The sequence below is a fragment of the Zonotrichia leucophrys genome, chromosome 6 (assembly GCF_028769735.1).
Source record: "Zonotrichia leucophrys gambelii isolate GWCS_2022_RI chromosome 6, RI_Zleu_2.0, whole genome shotgun sequence".
Classification (NCBI taxonomy): Eukaryota; Metazoa; Chordata; class Aves; order Passeriformes; family Passerellidae; genus Zonotrichia; species Zonotrichia leucophrys.
The window spans coordinates 22,393,037-22,419,920 of NC_088176.1; the positions used below are offsets into that span (position 1 = coordinate 22,393,037).

At 36.3% G+C, this 26,884-nt stretch overlaps 1 protein-coding gene across 30 annotated transcripts in view; it reads right to left on the reverse strand.

Annotated features, from left to right (window-relative positions):
• Positions 1-26,884, reverse strand: part of KCNMA1 (potassium calcium-activated channel subfamily M alpha 1) — a 411,073-nt gene that overhangs the window by 66,003 nt on the left and 318,186 nt on the right. For all 30 annotated transcript variants that reach the window (XM_064717021.1, XM_064717019.1, XM_064717018.1 and 27 more), the window contains one exon: positions 2,430-2,523. In XM_064717021.1, coding sequence (XP_064573091.1) covers positions 2,430-2,523 — 94 coding nt within the window. The remainder of the gene's footprint in view (positions 1-2,429; positions 2,524-26,884) is intronic.

Consider the following 26,884-nt stretch of genomic DNA (forward strand, 5'->3'; position numbering starts at 1 on the left):
AAAACAATGTCTGGATTTGGAAGCCTGGCAAGTTCTCCACTCGCTGCTCAACCTGTGTTTAGCAATTCTGATGTGCTACTGAGCAGACAGCTCAGGCTCAGGACGACTACTCTCCCTCAGTCCCTCTTCAGCAGGCAATGAAAGCAGGCTGTACTTTGAAAATCTTCCCCCATCATGCAAACTGACACAGGCATGCTTTTCAAAAACCCACAGCCAATCTGTTGATCATTACTTATTTACAAAGGCCTTCGGGCAGAAAGTCCTGTAAAAACCATACTTGATACGGTATACACTAGCTTTTTCTGCTTGTGGAAAAAAGTACCCCTAAGGCTACCTCAAACCATCACTTTCTATTGCACATAAAATGTACCGTGTAACACTAAAGTATTTAATATATATGGTATAATATATCTACAGGAAAGGCATTTGTGTAGAAGTATGTTACCCTGTATTTGGTAATTTGATGTTTTGCTGAAGGCTATGACTTGAAAAAGCCTGCACCTAGTACAGAGGACCTGTCATCTCAGTACCCAAGAGCCAATAGAATAAAGAAGTACCCTTAAGCAGCAAAACTTTGACACAGCTTTGAAGCATATGAAAACAGTATAACTCCCCAGAATTATTATTACTCAAGATCAAAGAAATGAGGCATACTTTACATAGCAAACAGGGACAGTGTGTTCAGTTCCTTCTCTCTCTCTCCCTTTCTCTTTTTACTTCTACTTCCCCAAAATTAGAATCTGGGAGAAGGTGAGGGGGGGAATCTCCACATGTTTAAATTTTAAGCAGTTAAAACAATTATCACCAGATAAGAGGACTGACCAAAGGTAAGTAAATTGAAAACTATGCTAGCATGACAACTGGCACTATAAAAATGAGAAGTTTGCCAGTATGCTCATTTTATTCTTCCTCATAAACTGTAAACAAGCATGTAAATCAGTGTCATATGGGCAAGGCTGAGCTAACAGGAAGGCAGAGAACTTTTAATGACACATTCTACAGAAATGGATGGTCAATAGGGAAAAAAAAAGCCACAGTTGGGTGCATTTTCCCTCCGTGAATCAATCTCACTTTTGGTTCTGTAGTCTAAACAGAGATGAAGACGATTTGTGGAAGTTACGTCCTTGAATATGCCCTATATTGCAGAAACAATAAACAAATATGGATGCCTCTGTAACTGCACAAAGAAAATTCCAGTCTAGTGACTGAAATACAAAGAGAAATATCACTTACCTGTATCCAGAATCATTACAGGAACAAAATCATTGTCAATAAAAATGATAAAAGATTTTATTTATGGAAAGGACTATATATTTGTATCAATTTTTTTTCACTTAACCTCTGTGAGCAGACACAGTTATACACACATAAATCTCAAATTCCATGCATGTGTCCGTTTATATATGCAAATAAGTTTACATTTTCTGTGTATGTGTACATATATATACACAGAGTGGAAAATCTCTGCTATGGTATTTATGGATACAATTATGGACTGAGGGTCTATCCTGGGTTCACAGGATATGCAAAAACAGAGCAGGAACAGCCTTGTTGGAAACTATCTACGATGGGATCTAATTTTGACTGAGTTGAGCAGGTAAAAGGAAAAGAACAGTGAGATAGAATGCAAATCACATAATATTTTAAGAGATTACAATTTCTTGTTGCAGTTCTAGTTTTAACAAATGTCCTAGAGGTATTTTATCCTATAAAAGGAAACTACATAGTTATACAAAAGAGTACTAGCGTAAAATAATGTACACATAGCAAGAGGGGAAAATATCACTAACAAGATGCTGTTTTCATCACCCACTTTTAGAGCATATACTACCCTCTTAAAAATCCCTGTATTTCATAATTAATGTGCTTTTAGCTTGACTAAAACTGCGTTAGTTTTGAACTTTGCTTTGGCAAGTACATATATTATTAGACTTTTTCATCAGTCTAAATCAATTAACAGAAATTTGATTTCAATCGACAGGATAAAAGGAAGGTAATATTCAGGTTCATTTTTGATTGTGATGATACATCTCACATATGGCCTTAAGTACAGAAAACAGTACTCAGAGGGAATCCAACAAAAAGAGAATTGCCTGAGGCAAACTAACCACATGAGTTCCCCTGATTGGTTAGTGCTATCATTAGTGCCACTGCTGTTTAAGAACTACACATGGACAGGACAGGGTGACAGCTAAGACTTTAAAGCCTATGTATTTTTCAAACAGCTTTTCAAACTGTTTTTCATGACAGAATTTTTTTTCAGCTCTATCATTAACTGCTGACAAGCTGACAGAATAAATACTTCAGCCTTTCAGAAACCATCTAACAATCTTTTTTTTTCACCCCCTCCCCTTATTTTTGATGTGGGGGGAGGAGAGGAGGAAGGAAGAAAGAAAGGAGATGAAGATATGAGTTTCTTACAGTCTTACCTCATCAGTTTGGGTGAGGAGTTGGGTGAATTTCGCATGCCTCCATTTCGCTGCTTTTTTTTGGGTGATAGTGTCGACGGCTGCTCATCTTCAACTGGAAATATAAGGAACTCATGAGATTAAGTACTGCTCTGAGTGCAATGTGAAATACAAGTGAAGTAGCAAAGAACACACACTCTATGTCCATTCACGCACTGATACTTCATTGCTAACATAGGCCAACAGTAATAAAAATCAAATACATGTTAGTCGAAGAGATTGGTTTGAAGGAGAAGCAGAGAAGAATACCAGGGTTTTGAACACAGGTGTTCAAATTGGTTTCATACTTCAAAAACAAAGGCGGGGGAACCACATTCGGGTTATTCTTAGAGTTATTATCAGTTAATCTGCGCTACAGAAAAATAGAATTAGTGCTCTGCTGTATTCCCAGACAGATAAAGTACTATTTTCAATATCAACATAACAGCTGCCATCCTGCTTTTGCTAATGAACTAGACACCAGTTGGTTTTCGCTCCTCACATGCCAAACAACAGAGTCTTCATGAAGAGATGTAAAATATTCAATGCCTTGATGTTCAATGATTCAGTTAGTCGGGAATGTGAATGCAGCCTGCCATTGTGCACAGATCTCCAGCACAAGTCAGACCTCATCGCTCTACTCTCCTCCCAAAACGGAGCTTTAACAGGAGTGAACAGAATGAGGTTGAATGGAAGTGGGGAGACAATACCTGTATAACAGAGAAGGCATGTGTTATGCAATCTTTTAATGAGCATGAGGTGCATTTTCAAGGACAGATTGATTTCCAGATAGAAAATCACTTAGAGTTTTGTCAGTCATAAACTATTCTTGGATAACTTATGCCACAATATGTACTGCTTAAACAAGTGCAGCTTCCTAAGAACTCATCTATAAGAATTAACTACCATCTTTACAGTTTTGAGATTGTAACTGCACTTGATAATGTGTATGTAACTTTACATGTACCGTCAAAGGGAATAAACTCATGCCTGCTTTCTCAGGTTCATACTAATGCTACTTTATTTTGGTACAAAGAAGAAAAAATAAACTTTTCCCCATCCTACTGTTAACTGAAAAATTAATTAGAAGATAATATAACTGATGCCTAGGAAGCTTTTACTTCAAAGTTAAAAGGAAAGACATCAGTAGTAGTAATAGTAGCTGCTATATTTAAAGAGCTTAGTACACATTAGCGGTGCACAAGCAGAGGTTGAGAAAAAAATACTACTTGCAATAAGGTACATAAGAAAAACAACAAAAATGGGATATATGTCACCTGCACCAGACTTATCTGTGAAGAAATTAAACAATAGTCTTTTGCTATAACTCTCTTCTGACACTACTTTATTACAGACTGCATTACAGCCTACCACCTCTGTCTGTTTGCCCAAGCCTGCTATGGAACTTCATTTTGCCTTGGTCAAGACCAAAGGGCTGAGCCCTGAAAAGACAGATTTTGCTTTTAGATGACCTGGCATCATCTAGAACAAGGAAGTCACAACCAAAGAAACTCTGCAAAGAGAAAAATCAAACCCAAAGCAACCAAACAAAGCTAATCCTAAAATAAATGTGCCAAAGAGTGGTGTAAAAGATAGTTCTTAGATCAGAACAATGACTGTCTAATAATGATTTATTCACTAAGTTTCCTCTCTTCTTAGGCAGCATCCCTAAAGACAAAGGAATTTTCTTCTCATTTGACTTTTCTTTCTTTTTCCAAATCAAAGTTCTATAGTATAAATGCTTATTGATGGTTAGTTAAATGCCTCTCAGTTAAATTTGGCTGAGAAATAAATAAGCTCACAGAAAATTCTCAAAAATACACAAATTGAAATTTTCTTTCTGTGACAGTTTGCACATATTAAACTAGATCACTTCAGTATTTAGCTACATGTACCATGAAGTGAACATGCACAGAATTGTTTTTTTGGTAATATCTTTGCAGCTCTGATTGCAAAAAAAAAGCACAAGTCTTTGTGATTTTTAGAACACCCTCTTCAAATCATTCTCTTGAAAATGGCCTAGCCTTTTTTAAACTTCTCTACCAAAAAGTTATTTGCATGCTATTCCACGCAGACAATAGCTTTCAAGATATCCACTGTGCTCTCTTGTTCTTTATTGGATATAAATATTCAGTTCCACCACTTAAAAGATCAAATGAACAAGAATCACGCAAAATGTTCCTTCCAGAAAACAACAATGATCTGTTTTACTGTCTTGGGAGTAAAAATTCTAAATTTCACTCAAATTAATCTGTTACCATGGGGTTACACAATGTTTGTCCAGAGATGCAGTATGGCACCACAAGTGTGCTGTTATACAGTTTTAGTAGTTCAAGGGAGATACACGTCCATAAGGACCATAGGCAAAAATCTTACAGCAACCCAAGTCAACTGTAGATAATATTATAACCAGAAATATTTCTCTGCTTAAGAGAAAACAATATTAAAAAATAATATTCTTCCAGGTTTTCAGCTAGCTAATAATACTCCTTCCTGATCCTTTCAAATTCTGTAAGTTAATACAATAAGGATGCTTTTGTACTATATGGTCCAACATTTTTGTTCTGCAGCGCTGCCAGGTGATGCTAACCTGCTGCCCAATTAAAATCAAAGTCTTACTTTGTAACCATCCAAAATAACAACTTTTAGAAGTACATTTCTAGCAGTCTGCACTTGTTATTGGTACCACATCTGCAATAAATAAGCTTCCTTTTTGGATATGTGCTTGTCATATTCAAATCATGCTACTGTCACCAGTTGCCTGCAAAGCCCCAGGTTGGCAAGGCTGACTGGTTAATTCCTGTTAGCAAAGCCTTCTGAGGGTCTCAGTTTGTTGCTTAACCAAGAAAGGCATTTATTCTCATTGTAGCAATGGAAGTAGATCTATATTCATCATACGACAGAAAATCAAGTTTTATTTTTTATTGAAATCTCTGCACAGAGTTTACAGGGCATCTACAGTTTAGCAACACAGCTCCATAGGAATGGGGGAAGGGAACACATGAAGTTGAAATATGTGAATAGTATCTAATGGACACTATTACCTATGGCTTGGTTCCCAAAAATGTTGCAGTGATAATTCACAAGTGGTTTCTTAGTAATAAGTAGGATATAAAATATATTTAATTATTATCCTTTAGATACTCCTATCAATTTCCTGCCTATTTAAAGAAGTGGATCTAGCAAAATTTTTAGTAAGGTTATTAAATATTTTAGTTTCATGGTTTCTGTGTCTGCATTAATTTAAAAGGGAGTCTTAAATTCACTTGTTCTTATGAAAGACAAACATATTTGCATAGTGGGGCTGTGATATATGACAAATAAATTCTGATATTGTATGTTTATTTTTGTTAACAAGTCCCCATTTTTTATGTCTTTATATGACAGGATTTTTATTAACTGCAGCCATATTATGTTACAGAGACTTTTTCTACCGCTTTAATGAAAATTGGAAGTTCAAGAATTGGACACAGAGTTTTATAGATTTGGAACTCTGAGTTCTAATAACATTCAAAAGCTTGTTTGCACATCCCTAAGTATAACACTTATTGTACTGCTGTAACAACCCAGAGCTTACTTGTCTAATAACAGTTTTGCAGTTCAGGAAGACTCAATGCTAAAAAAAATGTCAGGTGAGTCTAATGAGGCTTCAGACACTCAGTTTTATGCTGGAGTTTGATTTAAAGTTACACTGATGTTTTAACATGTTTGCTTATTCTTGAGTAAAGAGTGTTCATTATTTCAATGACATAACCTCCAGACAATGTTCCACGAATTGGTTTAAGATGTGCTGGTAATTTTAACAGTCTTAATATGGAGTTGAACATCTGTAGCCACATATCACTTGACTTTTATCCTCATTTCATTTTTAAAGCAAAAACAAAGAGTAAGTCTTCCAAAACAGGGGGCAAGTTCATAACTGTTTTCTTTGTTATTTTCTAACTATTTTTAAAACAACACTGTCTCGTTCACTGCCTCTCCCAGGTCACTAGCTGCACTAATTTACAGATGCTTTTTTAGACACCAAAAAGAGCTGAAATTTGAAATAACATTGATGTTACTGAACATCACATGAACTGGGATATCTGGTAAATTCATTCTGCCTAGCTCCAAAGCTATTAAACGCTCCAAAGCAATTAAATCCTTTGAAAGGTAAAGCACAAACCACCCAGAAACATTAGTTGACTAGCTATCTCAATTAACTTATTAATCACCACATCTGGAGAAACCCACATCTGTAAGCACTTAACAGAGCATTAGTAATGTCATAGTCACATTGAAAACAGACTGCAAAACCATGCACAAGCCATTCTGTATTGCCTTATGCATCCAACTACTGGGCTACCTACGGAGATCTTGGTTCAACCCAGGCTTTTGGGAATGGTAGCGGTATTTTACAGGCAAGCTGAGTGCCCTTTGCAATCTACAGTAGGTAGATTTTCCTTGTTCAACAGAACTCAGTAAGTTAAGGTGCAGCAGCGAGGGGTTGTTGGGTAGGAGGAGGCTCCCTTTACGGTTATTAACAAGTGGAACAGGTTCCGGGATTCCTTCAGTGGACTTGGCATCAATCAATGCATTAGTAGTTGCATTCTTGAACTGATATGAACCTTTTGGGTAACTTGGTCTAGCTGCATTCTTTACTTCTAAATAATAAGAAAAAATTTAAATTAATTTTTTTGTATTAAAAAAATATTTAAAACCACAGGCATGAATCAATTTTGATATTATGTGGAAATACAGACATTAAAGCTTAAGGTAGCAGTTCCAACAGCAGAAATTAAGGTTTATACCTGCAGCTTTCTTATGTTGTTGTTTCTTTTTTTCCTCTAAAAACGACTCTTTATAGAAGAATACTTATAGAAGGATTATTCAACAATATTATCACCTTTAAGCAATAATCCCATCCTACGGTAAGTATGTCTGAGGTAATACTTATTTCCCCATGTTGATAAGGGCTTTGAGATTTACTATCTGTGGAAGATGTTTATTTCTTTGAAACTACTGAAAATGACAGGGGAGGTAAAGCACTCTGCTGCTATTAAAATAAATAAGGAATCATAGAAAACATAAGGTCACCACTTCAAAATTGTGCAAGCATACTTATGGAATTAAACTGATTTTAGGGAACCCACATAAAAATTGTTGAGTATTCAACAGTGTTGAATATTGTAAATTTCGGGAGGTCATACACAGTACCTCTGAAAAGAAAGTTAAGAAATTCAATTTCCTAAATATGGATTTAGCTTAAAACTGTGATTCTTTGTCTTCCACTGATAATATATCAAGGCTACTTAAACACTACCCTATCTACTAATACCTCTTACAAATGGCACCCGCAGTAACAGCCAGCAACAAAATATTTTTCTGGTAAAAACACGCAATAAAGATCTTCTCCTAATGCTTGTTTCATTCTGAATGAGTATGGTATAGACAAGAAGGTACAGAGCAGAGCTGCTAAGACCTTATTATTGGTTGTATAATGAAGTAAGAAGTTTAGGTAGGGAGTAGTTGGTGGACTGATAAACTTGCAGCATTATTTACTATTACTTAAAGATTCTATGGAGAGCACCGAGCAGAGACTAGAGGCAAAGTATTGAGGTGAGCATGTTTTCTGGGATCTTTGTTTAGTTTACCACCAGCTAGAAACACCATCTGGTAACAGGAAAGATAAAAAAATAGCATTCCCATGCTTGCCATTTTTCTTCAAGCACAAAATCTGTCTCTCCCATGGAAAAGGTGAGTGCATAGGAATTACAAGAGTCATTTGAAGGTACCTTTTAACAAGGTTGAACAGGTTGGTGGCAAAGCACCCATTCCAATTCAACGACCTTTTGATGGCTTGCTATTATTCTGAGGTAGATTGAAAAATTAGTGAGAAAAGAACTAAAACCTAATTTATTATACTATTCTGATTTTTACTAATAGAAGTAACATAATATTAATAATAATAATAATAATAATAATAATAATAATAATGCATACTCACCAGAGTTCACATGTATTTTAAATCATCAGAAGAGAGCATATATCTTTGATTAGCAATAATGACAAGAAGACAAAATATTGAATCCACTACATGAAAATTACCAATTCTACCTCAGAGTTACTGGGTTTTTTATCAAATTTTGTACTTCTACTTTTGATATTCCTCCAAGTGAAATAATTTTCAGATGATAAAATATATCTGCAGAGAACTATCTCCCTACACATGTCACTGGTCAAGCATGTATTCGAAGGCCTCGATATGCATCAACTCAGTTCTATTTTTAAAGTGCAGATAATAATACTGGAAATAATCTTTAAAAATCCACATCCTCTATCAAAGTATCTTCACATGAAATGGAAGAAGACCAGAATCTATTAAGCTTATCAACCCTTTAATCAAGTTATAAGAAACACCATAATCTTTTTACAGTCTCTTCTGGAGTTCAATAAGTGATGGTTTCAGATACCAGACCTGACTATTAAGCAATAACTTTCCATAGCAGTGTATGTTTTAGGGCCTATTCCATGCAGACAAATTCAAGCTTTCCTAAGATTTTGTGCTTGCGGTGGCACAGCATGTGTCAGAAAAAAAATACTTGTCTTTTGGTATGGTTTCATATCTGGAGCTTGGCATCATATTTAACAGCACCACATGATCTTGTTCAGCAGGAAGGCAGACTGAGCTGCTTAAAACCTAAGTTACTTCCCCTTACTTCCAACAGTGTGGACAGGCATTATCACTGAGCATGGGCATAACAAGTTGCCAATTTTTTTTGGTCAAATTATTCCCAGTTTCAAAATTCTTACTACTGGTTTCACCCCATGACTTCTAAACTCCTGCCTCAAGAGCTTAGCTCAAAGTGGAAGAAGCCCAACAGTGGACGAGTAATGAAATTCTTTGTACATAGAACGTTTTTCTTTCTCCAATAGTTTATGGCCCAAATCTGAGTCTTTTTACTCAGTCTTCAAAAGCAAGGATTACAGAATAATATCTGAATGACCTATCTTTGGTAGAGAGAAGAATCTCTTTTTCCATTCCTCCTAAAATTACACATAATTTTTTTACCACAGAAGAGTGAAACTGGTTATTCTTAGTGTAAATAGTCTGAAGGTGCACGCTGTGCCACATACATGGGGCTGTCAGAATACACCCTGAACTACATGGGCAAGCACAGAGCTTTTGGATGAAGCAGTTCTGTACAACCAGGTGAGAAACACAGGTCAGCTTCAGCAGATACAGACTATAGTGTGCAAAACCTAAAACACTAATGGAGCATTCCCCAGTTCAGCAAAGACAGTTGATTTTTATCAATAATTTCTTTAAAATCCGATTGGGTTATTGCACGATTATGTGGGCTGATTTCCATAAAAAACATATTTGGGAAACAAAGATTGCTGTTAATTCTATGGAACTAAATACATCCTTACATATTGTCACTGCCTCACTAGGTTTGGCAATCAAACTGTCTGGATTGGGGTAATTCTTTGTACCACTGTGCAACATCAAATCACTACCTCCAAATCCACCAGGGTTCTTTACTAAGTATGGGATGAATTTAGTACCACCAAGTCTACTAAAACAGGACTATTTTACTAGTCATAGTTAGAGTAATTTATTTTTATGTAGCATGACATATGACTTTATTTCCAATGCAAACAGTCACAGGCCTGCATTGTTTATGCTGTCTAAGTTCCTTAGAACTGTTCAGTACATTTTCATGTATCCATAAGGCATTATTATTACCTAAGAATATTTTGAGTGCCATTTGGAGACCAAATTTTAAACTACTTTTTGAGAATGGCAAAGAGTAAGCAACAGGATAAAAGTAGAGTAAGGGTAAGAAATTGCATTTTCTGTAGTATTTTCTAATTGCACCCTGGGTGAACACAATCTACTTTTAATAAATGCTGTGCAGAATTTACCCAAGAAGCCTGTCAGCATTAGAGAGATAAAAAATAATATGTATTAAATGTGATATATTAATGCAATCATAAAGGTATTTTGAAGTTGCATATATTCCTATTCCTTACCCCCACCCTCAGGAACTCCCTTTCAAGCTCAATGAACATACACTTGCCTACAGACTGTGTTAGGGAATCATGCCTGTTTCTATTTCTATACATTTTATTTATTATAATGAAGATAATTTGAATTGCAATCTGCAACTCCCTGAACATTTTTAAAACAACAAATGTAGTTAAACTAATGCCTGTGGCAATCTCTATTTATTCTTTGTGAGCATACACTTGCCATAACTTAAAACTGGGCTGAGCTTTAATTTAAATGTAACAAGGCAGAATACCAGTACAGTGCTTTCAACAAAATGGCTGAAACTGGCTTCAGCATGATTTGCCTGGAAGGGAAGATGAAAATGTGTTTTAAAGGAGAAAAAATATCCTGACCAAAACCAGACATTCTAAACAACCACCACTGATACCCAGTGCTCCTCTCCTCCCCCATCTCTATCAGCTGCTAGGCTTTCAGCACTGTTTTTCACCAGACACTAGCACAGTGTTTTCCTTCATAGTCAGCCATCAGCCAGAGCTGTCACTTGCAGATACTTCATTTTTGTTTCAGTCTAATTCATACTGCACCCCCTTAATCTCTGTAGTGAGTAATGCCATGTCACTGTGAAGATATGTCAGATCCAGCATTAGAAATACAGAGAGTGTTCCTAACAGTTAAACTATCTTGGTTTGAAGAAATATTTTATTTCTCCCCCCAACTTAACTGATGTCTTTCTCCTGAACATCTTCCAAGCCGACCTCCAAAGGAGCAGTCACCCTTCTGCAATCTGGCTCAGCTTTCATGGGGTGGGGGGTGAAGACAAGCTGCAGCCCTGTATTTCTGAATGCAAATAATCAATATGTTGATTGAGCTTTTGGCTACCAGAGTTCTTTTGATGGGAGTGACAGCGAGCATGACTTGCCTCATTCAATGACAAGCCTGTTTAGACTTTTTTCTACCTACCACTTTGTGAATCAGGCAACTGAAAATACCCACAGCAATTCCTCCAAACTGTCAGCTATTGCTGTGATTCCACCCAGCACCCCCTGTACAAGACAACAGATTAACCATTAGGCTAGATATGTTGAAAATATACAGCTTCAACCTTTCCTCAGCTAGCTCAGAGCGATGTATAGATGATTATTTCAACCGTCAGCTGCCGCATAGACTTAAACCCCTGCACAATAACTCCTGGATTCATCTGCCCCTTGTCAAACTTGCACAGCTTTACTTTGAGCATACATAGTGTGGCAGTTTCACTGTGGATCTAGAATAATCCAGACGGCTGCTGTCTCTTTGTTAACAGGAAGCTAAACTGATGAGTTTGTAATGCATTTCTTATCAAAGGTACTTTCAAAAAAGGAAATGTGCCAAATCAGTTGGGGTTGGAATTTAGCATAGCATTGAAATATGATTTAATCAAAACATTTGTTATTTGTTGGGGGGAAAAAAAAACCACCCCACATTATTCATCCTCTAGAAATCATTTCATGCCAGTGAACTATTTATTTAACAAATTTACTTGATTTTTTTTTTTTTTTGTGGTAACAGATGTAATGAAATCATTGACTAGAAACTACAATATAATGGTGCTTGATGAGATACAAGAACGTTAATTTTAGAAACTATGGAGCAGCATTTGCTTGGTGTCTGAAATGGTAATTCAAATGAAACAGGATTGCTGCTTTTGTTTCTATGTGCATTACATACTCAGGGAAATGCATTTCATTCTGGCTTTTTAATACAAAAAAGATACGCTGCATATCTACACAATAACACCATTGGAAAATCAGGTGAAGCTGGCTTTTGGTTGCAGTGTCTGCCACTTAAAGTGGATAAAACATCAAGATCCAAGAATGTCAAAAATGCATCATCGGAACATTTTGCAAATACTGAATGGTGCTTACATGAGACATTCTCTTTGAAATTGCAGATCAAGAAACATTTCTCTTTTTTTTTTTTTTTTCCTTCTTTTTGTCCCAGGCTTGTACTTTTTGGCTAAAGGCAAAAAAAATTCAAAACAAATGCATTGTGTCAACTACTTCTTTCTTTTTTTTTCCTTTTTCTTTCTATTAGTATCCAATACTTAAATTTTGTATTAATAATACATGGTCTTTCAGTCTTAATTATTCTCCCACATTAAGAACTGAAACTCAGCTACAGATATATTTCTCATCTTTGCTTTTCCTTGAATGCTGAAAAAAAGACAGTTAACAGCAAATGTGGAATCTTGCCATGCTGGATCCTGTTATTAATTTAGGATGGCTGCTCTGATACTCAGTGAAATCAATACAGACTTTAAATTCCTGATCTTTTAGAGTAACTTGTATATAGGATGAAAAATAGCCTACAAAGGAGTTTGGAAACCCAGAAAACCTATAACTCGAATCTTTTGGTGAAAAAGGTCTGGCATATGGATTTACATCATTTGTGCTTGTTTTTAAGAGTAGAGAAATTCCCTAAGGTTACCACAGAAATATGGTATTTTTTTCTTTGCTCCTCCAGTTTAATTCAATAACACAACTAATATGAATGCTGTATTAATTATTATCACTTCTCTGCTACTACGACTTCAGCAAGCAAAGTGGTTTAAGGCTTTCCAAACTGTGGTTAATCCAAAGTCCAGTAAAGCCAGAAAAAACATTTACCCAGACTTCAGTGGACTTTAGATTAGGAGCTGTTTGTAACTCATGTATATGCTGTCATAAATTAGAAGCAAGCCTTTCCCATATATACAGCATTTTACACACATTGGTGTGTGCAATTTTGAGAAGAAAGGCTTCTGCTTTCATGGATCTGATTTCCCATTCCAATACAGAGGTATATAGACAATAGGACACTATTTGTACATAACAAACATCTTCTCTTTTCCCTGCCAAGTTTGCACAGTAGAAGAAAAGCTACTTCAATCCCTAATCAAATGCTAATTTATACTTATACTAAGTCATAGGTCCATTGAACCTTGAACATATTTTCTAAATCAAATTTTAGTATTCTCTCATACATTTTTCTTGATTTTTAGTCTTCATTCTCCACTGCCTTTTCAAATTATGATTCACTCCGTAATTGTTTATTCAAGTCATTAAACTGTTATTGGAAAACTGTCAAGTGAAAAGTTAAAAAAAAAAAGCAAAGCATCAGTGGACTTTTTTTCCTCTCTGTCCATTTAATTGTCCAATAGACTTCTCCACTATGCCATATCCATACAGAATACTATTAGGACAAAGTAAAGTTTGTTTTGGGAAAGGGTGAAGAAATGAAGATGTCCCTAAACTGCAGAACTTAAACCAGAATATGGTCTATTTTCAGGGGGTCTGTTCTCCAGACAAACATCAAAGTGAAGGGAACTAACTTTGTCTTTTCAGGGTGCACTTTGGAGAATAAGGAAAGTCAAAGTGTCTCATTGGTATGGCAAGTGTAAATATACTGAGTTAAATTTTAAATTATATCACTTCATTATAACAAGCTGTTCTGCTCTGAACATGGAGGAGGAGCTGCAGAAAATGTTACCCCAAGTGTCAGAAAAAAGTGTCACAGACCCTGTGCTTCCTACAAAGTCACAAGCAGCTATGGCACTATGATTCTGGAGTCCCAGCTGCTGTCTTCAGCACAGCAAAGTACAAAAGGATTGCTTAAAATCACATGGTTGGCAACATTTTAACAGACTGCCTGATTACCCCATGGCTGCAGGCAGAGGATTGGGAATCTCCTGAGATTTAGTTTAACCACTGATCTTGGGTTACACAGCATTGGGTGGCTCACTTGCAGACAATTCTGTTTTAAAGGATTTTATTAGTCACAGATCTTGCTAGAATTCAAGTGACCAAGTGATGTGAAATTGTGGCTGTTAATCTCTAATTTTCTCAGACCTAGTAAGACTGTGATGTTGCTACTGTTGTTTGAAAAGTACATTTTGAATACATTCAATAAAAATATACTGTATTCATATGTGATACTGTTATTACAGTGCTTGGTGGTTTGTTTTCTTTTTAGACATGAAAGTGTGCCTCTAACACTGAATAACTGTAACATCCTTTTTACTTTTGTGTTTCTATTTCCCTTTAAAAAAAAGTGTCAGTTAAAGGGCACTGATTTCCTTATGAGCAGCCCTTTGACAGCTCCCCAAGGTGTGACATGTAAAGCCAAAAGACACATCTTTGGGAGATACTTTAGCAGTAGCAACACAGAGCAAATTATAATATTCCATGCATTGTCATAGTCTATCCTTGTTTCAATGCATAGCAACGCAAATTGTATTGTCCTTTGTCCTGTTGCCTCAAAGAAGATTTTGACACCAACTATAAGGGACACAGAGGAAGAAGTTGTGACACTAGCAAGGGCACACTGTAGTTATGTAGTTCTGCTAAACTGTAGGAGGAATCTGTCTTGTTTTTACGAAGTTAAGGAAGTGTCCCCTAAAAGCACTCACAATCTGATCAGTCACTGCAGAAAACAGTGAAGTTCTACTTGTGGACAAAAAATAAGCTACTATTAAAAAAAGAAAAATCTAAATTTGAAAGGCTACTCATCATTGTGCCTATGATCTTTTACTATTTATACTCCCCCTGCTCCATTAAATTCAGAGAAATATATACAATGCCTTGCAGTAACTATGAGTAAAAGTAAGGACAGGAGTCCTTGGTGATTGCTCCACTCCTTGGGATTAGAAATCTTATATTTACAGCATAGATTGTGTTTGTCAGGCAGAGTATTTCAGTGCACAGGAAAGCAATATTTCCATGCCTTTGGAGCAGGACTCCACAAATTCCAGCTCAGCCTTGCTGCAACTGTTTCCTTCCTGTGAACATTGGAAAGTGTAGATATCATCCTGCAGAAATCTAATTAGAATTATTACTTCTCTTTCCCATTTAGAAGTGCCAACTTATCTTAACATCACAAAAATACATAAGTCTAGTGCAATTTCAACCTACATATTCTAAAGTTTTAAACTGAAATAAAAATTTATCTACCTTGCTCATTACAAAAGACAGTCTAGGTCCCTGCCAATACCACAGTCAAGTAAAGATTGTCCTATGTTTCTTCTAAATCCAAGAGATTGTATTCTTAAATTCTAAGGTTTTATGTAGTTTTTTTCAATTCTTCCTCTGCTTCCCCATGAGTCGCCTTACTTTTAAAAGCACACTTGAGAGGATCTGGCTGAGGTTGTTTCTATTTTTAACTAGGTGGTTAATATGCAACTGATAAATTGGGGTTTTCTTCATATTTTTTACTTTGTAAAATTTGATACCATTAAACTTCTTTTGGCTTGTGTTCATCTTTGAAAAAAAGGGCGTAGAAATGTCTGTTTCTCTGAAAAAAAAGAACTGAAATATTAACATTCAACTCTGGCTTTCTTATCATTCGTCTTATTCAGTTTTAACCCCCATCAGTGGAAGAACTTCCATTTACTAAATTTTCATAGGATCAGCCTCAGTGATCCCCAATACCCTTTCAGACTTAGCTGTAGTATTCCTCTGGGATGGAGGTCTTCCCACTCCTGTTATATGTGCAGCCATCATATAATTTCATATGTAAAATATGAAATGCTGTGCCTATTTACATAGATACAGGTTCTAGAAACAACTATGGGAAAAAACTGTATACCATTTAAAAGAGCCATCTGAAATATTTTTTTTATAAAATTGTTTCCTTAGCAAAGCAATACATAATGAAGCTTTTGCAGGCTCCTCAGCCACTCCTGATTTCTAAGGCAGCACCACCACCTGCTGGTTACAGGGAGTTTCAAGACCCAGCGCTGTTTTCCTGTCTCCAAATCCATGCATAAATATAGTGCACTATTTCTCAGCTGTTCCTATACATAGAAATGTTGTTACCAGAGGAGATTTTTAGCAGATTTGTTGCAGTTTAACAATACTCTATTAGGTGAATTACGGCTTTCATAAAAGCAGGCAATGTTAACAAATAAATTGTTTTATGCAAAGTATTGTAAGTCACAGGGTAAACATTAAAATTAATCAAATAGATTGAACCTGCTGTATTAAAAGGCTATTGTCACATAGGCAGGTTTTATTACATACAGATACATAGTTAAATACTCTTTATAACACTAAGAAATGAGTATTTTTTTTCCTAAGTGATCCCTACTTTAGTGTATTCCACAATGTACTTCATTCTTTTGAAGCTTTTTTCTTGTTTTTAACAAATGCATCTAAAAAACCAATACTACTTGTTAAATATATTAACATAAAAACCAACCAAGACATAAATAACTAAGATTAAATCTACAAAACAATAGCAAAGTAGTGATAGCAAAAATGGAGATGAAATACAATCAATTGCTATGGAAATTTAGGGAAGTACAGTATATAAGTTCTAGGTAAATACTGGCCAAAAAAAAGGGAAGTAAAACAGCACAATTATAACAAAAAACTCCAAAACTCATACCTCTGCAATAAGCTCACAGCAGCCTGGCCAAAATTGATTGCTATGGGAAGCAAGAGCTGGCAATCCACCCCATATGGGCAGAAAATAAAGCATAAGCTAAGAAATCTAATGGTTACAACTAATAACAATGTTACTAACATCATAATTTTGATTTTTCATAGAAGGAATACTCAAAACAATGGATGTATACAGCAAGGATCATAAATTCAAACACACCTTGAATAGGCTTAAAATACCTCCATATAAAATAAAAAAAAAAAAAAACCTATAATGAATTCTCTCAGATAATTTCTCTATTATTAAAAAAACCTACTTTATTGATGAGATTGACACTTGTGTAGCGAGTAGGGTTCAGCTCTTTTGAAATACTGTGAGAGGGGAAAGTATGCCACCTCATTCACTTCATGTAAGACCAACTATAATGGCATGAAATTACATAGGCTAGCAACAAAGAAAAAAAGTAATACTGAATCTACCCAACTAATCTGAAATTAATGTTAAAAAAAAATACATATGTTTTGTCCTTTTAGGTTTTACTTTGATACTAAAGCTACAGAGAGATGCCAACCTAGCTTAGCTCATGACATGGATCAGACACATCACAGCCCATGGTGAGGAACAGCTTTAGAAAGAAAATTTCATGAAACCCAACTGCATTGTGCTTGGTACTTCTGGATTCCTGAACCAAACCTTGATGAGAATATGGGCATTGCCAAAGAAAGAGAAGGGAGCTCAACAGAGCACCCTCACTGTTCTCACACAGTGCAATGAATCGAGAGGAAAAAAAGCAATGGAGAATTTTTGAGAGGATTGTCAAGATGTTGAATTAGCAGGTTACCAAGTTGTGTTCTATAGAGCACTTGGTGTGCTCAGCAAAGAAATCACTTAAACACTAAGAGCATAAAATTAAATACCGGTGATATCCCTTTTCAAAGTAGGTAGCATGATAAGAAAGAAGACTGATAAAATTTAAAAAAGAAAAGAAGATTCTGCAGGAAACCACACAACTGCCAGGATTTCTGTTGTATTATCACACCAACTTCACAATAAACTCTACAATCACCTGGAGCTGAGGAACTCTCTCCAACAAAGAAAAAATTGATGTATAAAATTTCATAAGATTTATAAGTCAGTTACTACCCGAAAAGAAACTATATCAAACACAAATGCCACAGGATGCCAATATATTTGGAAATACTGTTGCTGCCAGATGTTTTGAGAGTCAGATACTGAAAGCATCCAAAAATCCTATGCTCAGGGGACGCTGACAGCTGTCAAGAAAGTCATCTTCCAAAATCAAATTGCTTGGAGCTCTACCTCTGAGGGTTTTATTTTGTCCTGTTTGAGGAGAAAGAAGAGGGCACACAAAAGACTTATATGCTAAGGGCAGATTAAAACCAAATGCATATTTTGACATATTTTAAGTTCCTCATGGGCAGCACTCAAGGATACTGCTGGGGAAATCTGTGAGACCCAAGGGACAATATCAGGATGTTTCCTGAGGAGTATGTGGATCTTGAGTATTGAGGCAGAATATACAAACCTGAAGATATGATTCTGGCATGCCCTCAAGCTACAATTTTAAATGCAAAACAAAAATTTTGCTATTTAGCAGCAGAAGTACCAGTAAAGCTGTTGATGAATGAGCTGTAGCATTCAAAGACTCCATCAGCCAATCAAAAAGACCTTTTAAGTTTGATCAGCCACTAGACATGCTAACACTAGAAATCCTGAATCCAAAAACAGAGCAGGCACTTTCATGAAGTAGGAGATAGTATTCTCAGGGATTATTCAGAATAAACAAAAAGACAGAAAGTTCTCCACAGATCATGCTCTAATGGAAACTACATGTAGTAGTGGTAACAGGGGAGATCTGAAACAAAATTTAACTAATCCTATACTTGAAAGAGGCAAATTCAGGTGTCAGTAGTTCTAAGAATGCCATAACCTTTATGATAATGGCATACTGAAGTGCAGATAGAGAACAGAATTCATACTTTATAAATTAACATGCAGGAAGATCTGGTGTCAGCGAGTTAGAAGAACATCAATCCCTGCTCTTACAGAATTTCACACTGATGTAAGATGAGTCAAGTCCAGATTATGTGATTGGATTCTTGGCTTCTCTTCCCTGGCACTGCAAATTGTTTGTTCATCTACTCCTCTTCCAAACATAACCAAGGGCTTCTGCTGAGTCATGTAACTCTCTGAAGTGCAAGATGCCTGCTCGTTGGACTCCTTCTATGGAAGGATCCTGTCAAATCGTGAGGATCACATTACTGACTCCAGGCTCTGCAATCCTAGCACTATGATTACCTTTACAAGATCTCTGCTGAGACTGACATCTGTCCCAGCCCTACTGTTTTCTCATTTTTCTCCTGTCTGAATGAAGAAATAAGTAAGGTATATTTTGTCACTCAGGGGAAGGAGACTCTTGAACACAAAAAATCAAAACATATTTAAATAAATTCTTCATATATATTCACATGTATTTATCTATTTATTTGTTTTTCCTTGAGTAACATTCCTGTAGAACACAAGTTTTGGTGGAAAAAAAATCCGTCTTTTAAGAACTATTGAAAAATTTAGATCTTTCTAAAAAAAAAAGAAAACTGTTTGAAATGAAAACAGATTTAATTCTCTGCAGAATTTTGTTCATAAAATGAAACAAAAATTACACTTTCATGTCTCAATTTTCACAAAACATAATTTGTCAAAAATTAAAATTTAACATAAGTAGAACTCAAAATGTGCAACCTCACACAACAGGGTAAATACTTTTTTCTGTGGAACACCAAAAGCAATTATTAGCATCCAAGAGTTTGCAAACTATGTTTTACTCCTTGGAAAGCTTATTGGTTTTGTTCAGAACCAAGTAAAAAGCATTGTTTCTTGTCAAAAACAAGACAAGATACAAGAATTGTTAAGAGTCCATTATTGATGAGAAATATTCGCACGTTATCTGAATATTTGGGACACATGTCCCATATGTTGGAAAGGACAGCATGTAGTGCAAGCCAGAAAAGTACGCCCTGTTCTATTCAGCAGTGCATCTCACTTTTTCTCATCCTTCTGCTGTCTCATCGTGTGAATTATAGTCATTTTCATACCCTGCAATTCTAAATAAATACTGTATCACTCCCTTGCTGCCGCCCATCTTGTGATTGACTGATCACAGAGAACCCGGCAGTCCTTGCATCTTCTGGTAGATCAGGAATTATTCTAATAGAGCTCAAGCATGAATACAAGGAAAAAATCTTTGGACAAATGCCTGCTAATGAAATATGCTATCAGTTTGCACCTATGGATTCACCACATATTGCTCATGGGACAGGGATAAGCATCATCTCTACATTAGGCTCAAAACTTGCAACTGCTTTTATTTTCTTCAAGAAGAATCTTTGTCATATCAGCCAATAAAACTTTACTAGCTAGGCAAATATTTATCTTGACTTACAAATTACTGTCCCTGTGTCAAGCTGCTATTTTTACTTAATCCCACATGGGATCATCTAAGTATGACAGAAGCAGGGCTAATTTTGGACTAAACTATGTCCATTGTTAGATGCACACCTGACAGTTCCTTCTGGCAAGAGTTTGCTCAGAAACACAGCCTCCATTTCCTGCTGCCAGTCTTCCTTCATAGCACAGGGTGATGTAAAGTCTCTCTCCATATTGCCAGACTTGCTGTGTCAGGGAATATATAGCACCATGGAGTGAGAGTGAAGATAATGTCAGGAACATGGGAATAGAGAAAGGAACATACGTAGTGCAAGCACATTCTTTTATGCAAGAACGAACAAAGGAAATTGCATGACAAAGATCAAAGATGCTATAATGAATTTTTGGTTTTCCTTCAGCAGTTCCTCTAAGTAAACAAGGTCTGCATTCCAATTAAAGTTAAGAAGCAGCTGAAAACTTCAGATTATTTTAAAAATATGGCAGCAGAGATACTTCTCTGCCGATTCAGATAAACTCAAGTTACCCCTGCCCTCTCATATAGTATACCCTTTCTAAACCTCTCTAAATTAGACAGCTCTAAGGCAGTTATGGCAATTTCCCCACACCTTCTTTCTGTCTTGTACCCCATTTCACTCTTCTCTTGTTTTTGCTGTACATCTACATTCTTAAGCAAAGATCAGAAAATCTGAAAATTGGCCTCTGAAGGGGAATACCTATGTCAAAACAACATTTAGACTTATATTTAGGACTTCAAAATGTAGATCTCAAAGCACTTCTCAGCACAAAATGTAATATAGTATAATAGATTAAGAATACATTATTTTCATTTTCTGAAGGGAAGAACTATAGTCACGTAGTAAGTCAGTGGCACAGTCAAGATTGGGATCTTTGCCTTGCAGCACTTTTGTTTCCCATTTTTGCCTAGGTAAAATTTCCAGTCAAACTAAAATGCACACAGGAGTGTTTGACCAGATAACACTAGACACATCTTACACACTAATAATGCTTTCTCCACCCTTCCTTTTGAGAATAATTGTACTGTGCTAACAAGACCTGATCAGTATCAGTGAAGCATGTCTGTGTGAGATAGCACACATTATGCTTCCTAAAATCTTTGATAATACGTGAATCACAGAATTACAGCATTCAATATTAAGAAAAGTATCATAAGGAAAGCTATATTAAAATATTATAAATATATTATAAAAAATGCTAAAAGAAGTTGGTGAATAGTCTCAAATAGTGAAAGGATGACTGAACTTTAATCTATTATAAAGTATATTATAAACACAGTTAAGAATTTACATACTGAAATAAATGTATTTATGATTTCTTAAAAGTAAATTAAAACTTTTCCTCATATGTTCTGTCCAACCCCCTCCTGTCTACTATAACCCCAATCAAAGCAACAGTACAGCATGGGCACTTGTCTTGTGGCACTTCAAGAACCTCATATGGAGTTATATGACAACAATCTCCTCTTTTCATGCAGAACACAAATAATTCATGAAGTTGTGTTTCCTGGCATTCACAAATACCTCAGAAGGTTCTAGGTACTCAGTACAAAACACAAAGACCCAGAAAAATTGTCTTGTAAGTTGCTTCTGACTTTCAGACTGGGGGCTGATCCACTCTGCTGGACCCACACTGATCTTGATAAAATTTGAAGATCTCCTCTTCTAATTCAATAGATTTTCCTAGGCTAGCAAAGAAATAGGTTGGCTGCCCCTGCTTCCAGTTCTGGAACTTATATTAGTCACTCATATTAGTGACTACTGTCACTGCAAACCTGATTAAAGGTACGCACATATTAAATATGCTAGGGGTGCCATGGAACAATCAGATCATGGATCCACTGTGTTCGATGTTTTCCATATTTCTCCTGTCTTTATATCAAAATGCATCAAAAGAAAAAACACTGCCATGCATAAAGCAAAGGCTTTCATTCTAGGGGTTTTTATACTAAACTGTATTCCACTTTATATGTTGTAACAATATTTTGGTCTGCTATATACTTCAATGACCACCTCCTTAGATTTACTACAATACGTTGAGATTACATAAAATGTGTAAGATATAAACCAGAGGATTTATTTTTCTCTCTATTTGAGGAGAAATATTCCAAATTGGTGAACATGTTTTTCCCTTGAATTATAAAAGGAGACAAAGAATAAGGATATAAAAGAAAATAAATTGTAATAAGACTATGACATGTACAGGATTTACATAGCAAATTTTAGTTTTGAAGTAATTGGAAAAGAACTTGAATTATGTAGCAAAGTGTCTCTGGGATTAGCATGAGCTGATAGTTTTCTGCTGTTGTTGTTTCAGTATTAATTTGAGACCTTGCCCAATAACATCCACACAAACTAGCTAAGAGTCAAAATGGCAATCAATTTGGGGGACCTATCCTGAAAAATGGTACTAACAACTTCCCAGCATCAATGAGCTTCTCAATTCTACAGCTGTTTTAAAAAGCTTCCTCCCAAAGGCACATTTAGAAGTAAATTAAATGCAACTTTGACTTAATTAACGTTTTAAATGATAATGAATACAATGTAGATTCATAGAAGGCATTTACATTGCGTTATAAAACTGATAAAAATTTAATAACTCTTTGTTAATAAGTTATGTCTCTCCAGACCCATAAAGCCTAAGGCAGTCAATGCTGTAGTCTAGGGTCTAATCCAGGTTCCTAATGCAGGTGGTATAAGGAGGCAGGAGACTGACTTGACACTTGACATTTGCTCTAAGCCTGCTCTGGATCAAGCCACTGCTTGTTCATAAATACTTTACTTCATATAGTAAAGGTCAGAATTTGGGCTCAAGGCAGGGCTATGACAGAAATGCTCAAGCTGAAACCGAGCCAGCTCTGGCATCTGTCGCTTGAAATAGCTGGAAAGCAGCAGAGAAGGAGACCTAACTGGCCAGCATCTGTCCCACACCAAGGAGGTAACAGGAAGAATCTGCTGCCTGGTGGTAAGAAACTGTCATGGTGAGTTTCGTGACAACCAGCCACACTCAGGAACTAAAAATGCAAACATAATTTCCATGTCACCTTGCATAAGGCCCTCTGCTAAATTCACTCCACAGGATGCAGACAGCATCTTTCCTAGCTTGTACCCATAAAAGCAAGGCACACACCAGCCCCTTCCTGTGACCCTGGCAAGAATTGCTACTCAACATAAAGGCCTAAAGAAATTAAAAGCAGACTTTTTGATCTTTCCTACCCCCACTATCTGAATTTTTCAAAGGTTTCAATGCTAAACTTAGCAGTGCCTCCAACCCATGATGATGTGAGAGTTCATCTCCTTGTTACAGACATCACAAACTGGGCAGAGCTTACTCTCATCAGCACAGGGGTATATGCTGCATCAGAAAACTCACCTGGAATAGTGCATGCCTCATTATTTATATTATCTAGCAATGAGCCAGGTTGTCTCATTTTTACCATTTTACCTTCTGAAAACAGCTTAATTTGGAGGGTTCTGGGTTTTTTTTCCTACTACAGCATTTCTACCTCTCAGTATTCACCTATATGCTCATACTATGCCCAAAAGAAGCTTAATTTAGCAGCACTCAGATTCTATTAAAATATAGTACAAAAAATTTTCATTTTTTGCCTTAGAGCATAACTACCCAGTTGAAGTCACCTATTGCAAAATCACTATTGTTTCCTGTCACCTTTCCCCTTTTGCAATTAATGCTGTCTCTCCAGTGTTTGAAGAGGAAATACAGAAGTCACAGTGCACTCATATATGTGAAGAAAGTGATGGAACAGATTCTTGGAGACTCATGGGGCCATTTACCAGCCCATTCTGATCACTGTTTCACTATTACCAATACAGAGCAAAGTACAGTTGGATCAAGGAGGGGATCACGTCCTTGAGGAGGGCTGGACATCAGGAGGGCAAGAAAGGCACACAAAGGGTTGGCTCAGTGAAACCACTGCTCCAGCAAGCAGTTCTTGAATGCTAGTTAAAACTGTGATCGCGTTTATTGAGTCAATTCATCCCACCTTCTTTAGTGGAAACATCTGAATGCATCTTTGTCTGGTTTTATGGGATTTAAAACCCCACTGTCCAGTTTCAGCAATACCAGCTTTCTCAACAGTGGCTCATTCTCAGAAGATGGCTAAGGAAGGTGATTCCCCTCATGCCCCAGTAACAACTGTTAAGATGTATATGCTTGATTTCTTTTTCAGTGGTACTGGACTTGTATCTTAACTGAGTTGTCTAAAATAGTGTTCTTTCTTACAAACTGGCAACTAAAATAAACACAGGTACCCATTTTTACATTATTTTCATTATTTTGAAAGGGAAAACATAGTCTTGTAGAGGTATTTCGAAGAAACATCAGGAATACAACACTGAATGCATGGAAGCCAATCTAACTGAAGTAAAAATCTGTCACCCTAAAAAGGACAATATCTGGAACTGGTTTTACATAAATCGGTATTTCACACACAGTTCCTTTCTTGGGGTTATTATTTATATTCTCTCTGCCTTTGAATCACCAAGAATTTATCTGGCACTATGTCTCATTCTAACGTTCCGTTTTCATTAATTTCACAAAAAAAATAGCCCATACAACAATTGTCCAGTACACAGAGATGGGGTCATTCCACAGAAGTAAGCTGTAAAAACCACAACAATCCGTTTATAATCATTTGTTTAGGACCTTATGCCATTCAGAAAGTCTTGATAGCATCTGTCTTTCCCAATTGTTTTTATTTCCAAGACCCAGTTGCCTATTTATTCCCTCAATCTCTTCTTCTTCCTCAAAACATTAAAAGCATATTATTGGGTTTTTGTGCTGGACAAAGATGAGACAGTGTGACCACAAAGAGAAAGGATTTATGCAGCATATGCAAAAGTAAGATTTCCAAGCAAACAGACCCACTTCCCTCCTGTGGCCACTGCAGAAGTCTCACAGCTCAGAAAATGTGTGTAGAGGGAGAGAGCAGTGGTACTACCTCACCCTGTCATAATCAGAGCATTATAAATGCAATGTAAATGTGATGACATTCAGAGCTGGATGAGCATCTCATAGTCTCTAGCTACCACAAGGTGGTACATACATCCTGTGAATAGAAACCCATTGTTTCTAAAGGGTGAACGGAAAATTCTAGCACTGAAAGTTATCTCCTGAGAGGTCACATACCTGTCCTTCCTGCAGCTCAGCTCATGCATGGCAGCTGCTTGACTTCTCTTGGCTACTACAGCAGGACTAGAGAAGTAATAGGTTAGAAAAGCAGAGGACACATCCTCTGTAGAAATGAGAGGATGCTCTCTCACATTCTAGGAGAAATAGAATATTCTGGCTTTTCAGCCAGTATTTCAAGAACCTGGGACTTAATAATTGTCAACCCATTTAGAAAAGCCCAAGCATATTTATACAACTGATGAGTTTTAGATACACTGATCAATATCTGTTATACATCCATCTCCCTGGATAAATCAGTGAGTTCTACATAATTTCAATTCTCAGTATAGAATTTGGCTTTTTCAGTTGTAAAGACACACAGGCAGGGTCTGAAGTAACAGGTCAATGATGAAACTGGAGCTTTTCTTGACCTAACTTGATACGGTCCGTCCCATCACCAGTTATAGTTTCAGTAGTTTACCAACCTTGGTACCCAAAACGTTCACCTAACCTTGGAGAACGTGATTTTTGGTCCTTTGAGAAAGATTCAGCAGCTAACTAGTTTGTACAGAATAAAACATGTGCTGACACTAGAAGATTATACGGAATATATGGCTTTAAACTTGGTCTGGCACAGAGGTAGATACATGCTTTGCTTCTTTCAAAAGTTACACTTTTTCCAACTTTTCTAAGCAAGGTCTTTCCATGTTACATATCTAAGAGTCTGGGCTGAACCCTAAATTCAAAATGTAGCAATAACTATTCTTTTCTTTTGTCTCCAGATATCCTTTATATTCACCAAAGCAAAAGTCTTCCCATAAAGCTTCTCAGAACTACCAGAGCATACCAAAGAACATTTTCTTATGAGTTTAATTAGATATGTCTGGGCCTAATATCAAGAATATCCTTGAAAATTTAGTTTCCCATGGCAGTGGGTGCAGCAACAACTTTAGGAAAGGTTTCCTTTAGGAACATGAACTTTTCATGTTCCTGAAAAGCACAGCCATATGGTGATGGAGAAACACAGAAAATAAATGGTTCAGGTTAAGATTCTGTCTGTATCAATTAATCATTTGAATGGCACCCCCCAAGACTTGGCACAGACCTAAGTAGAAACATCACACTTGCTAATAACATAATTTCAGTGCATAAACCACCCCAGGTTTTTCAGTGGCTAAGTGCTTCTCTTCACTGTGACTTGAGTCTCCAATGCAAGAAGTAGTTGGACCATTTGCTCATTTGCTATTCATGTAGCAATCTACCAAGTACAGCTAAACTTGTAAAATGGTAGATACCAAAAAAAAAAGACTTAAAATTCTCTTTCCTTACATTTAGAAAAACTATCAGTATATTTTTCCAGAAAACAGCCTATAAACTCAAAAGCTGTTTTAATGTAATTATACCTAATCATAATACCAATTTTCCTTTGCTG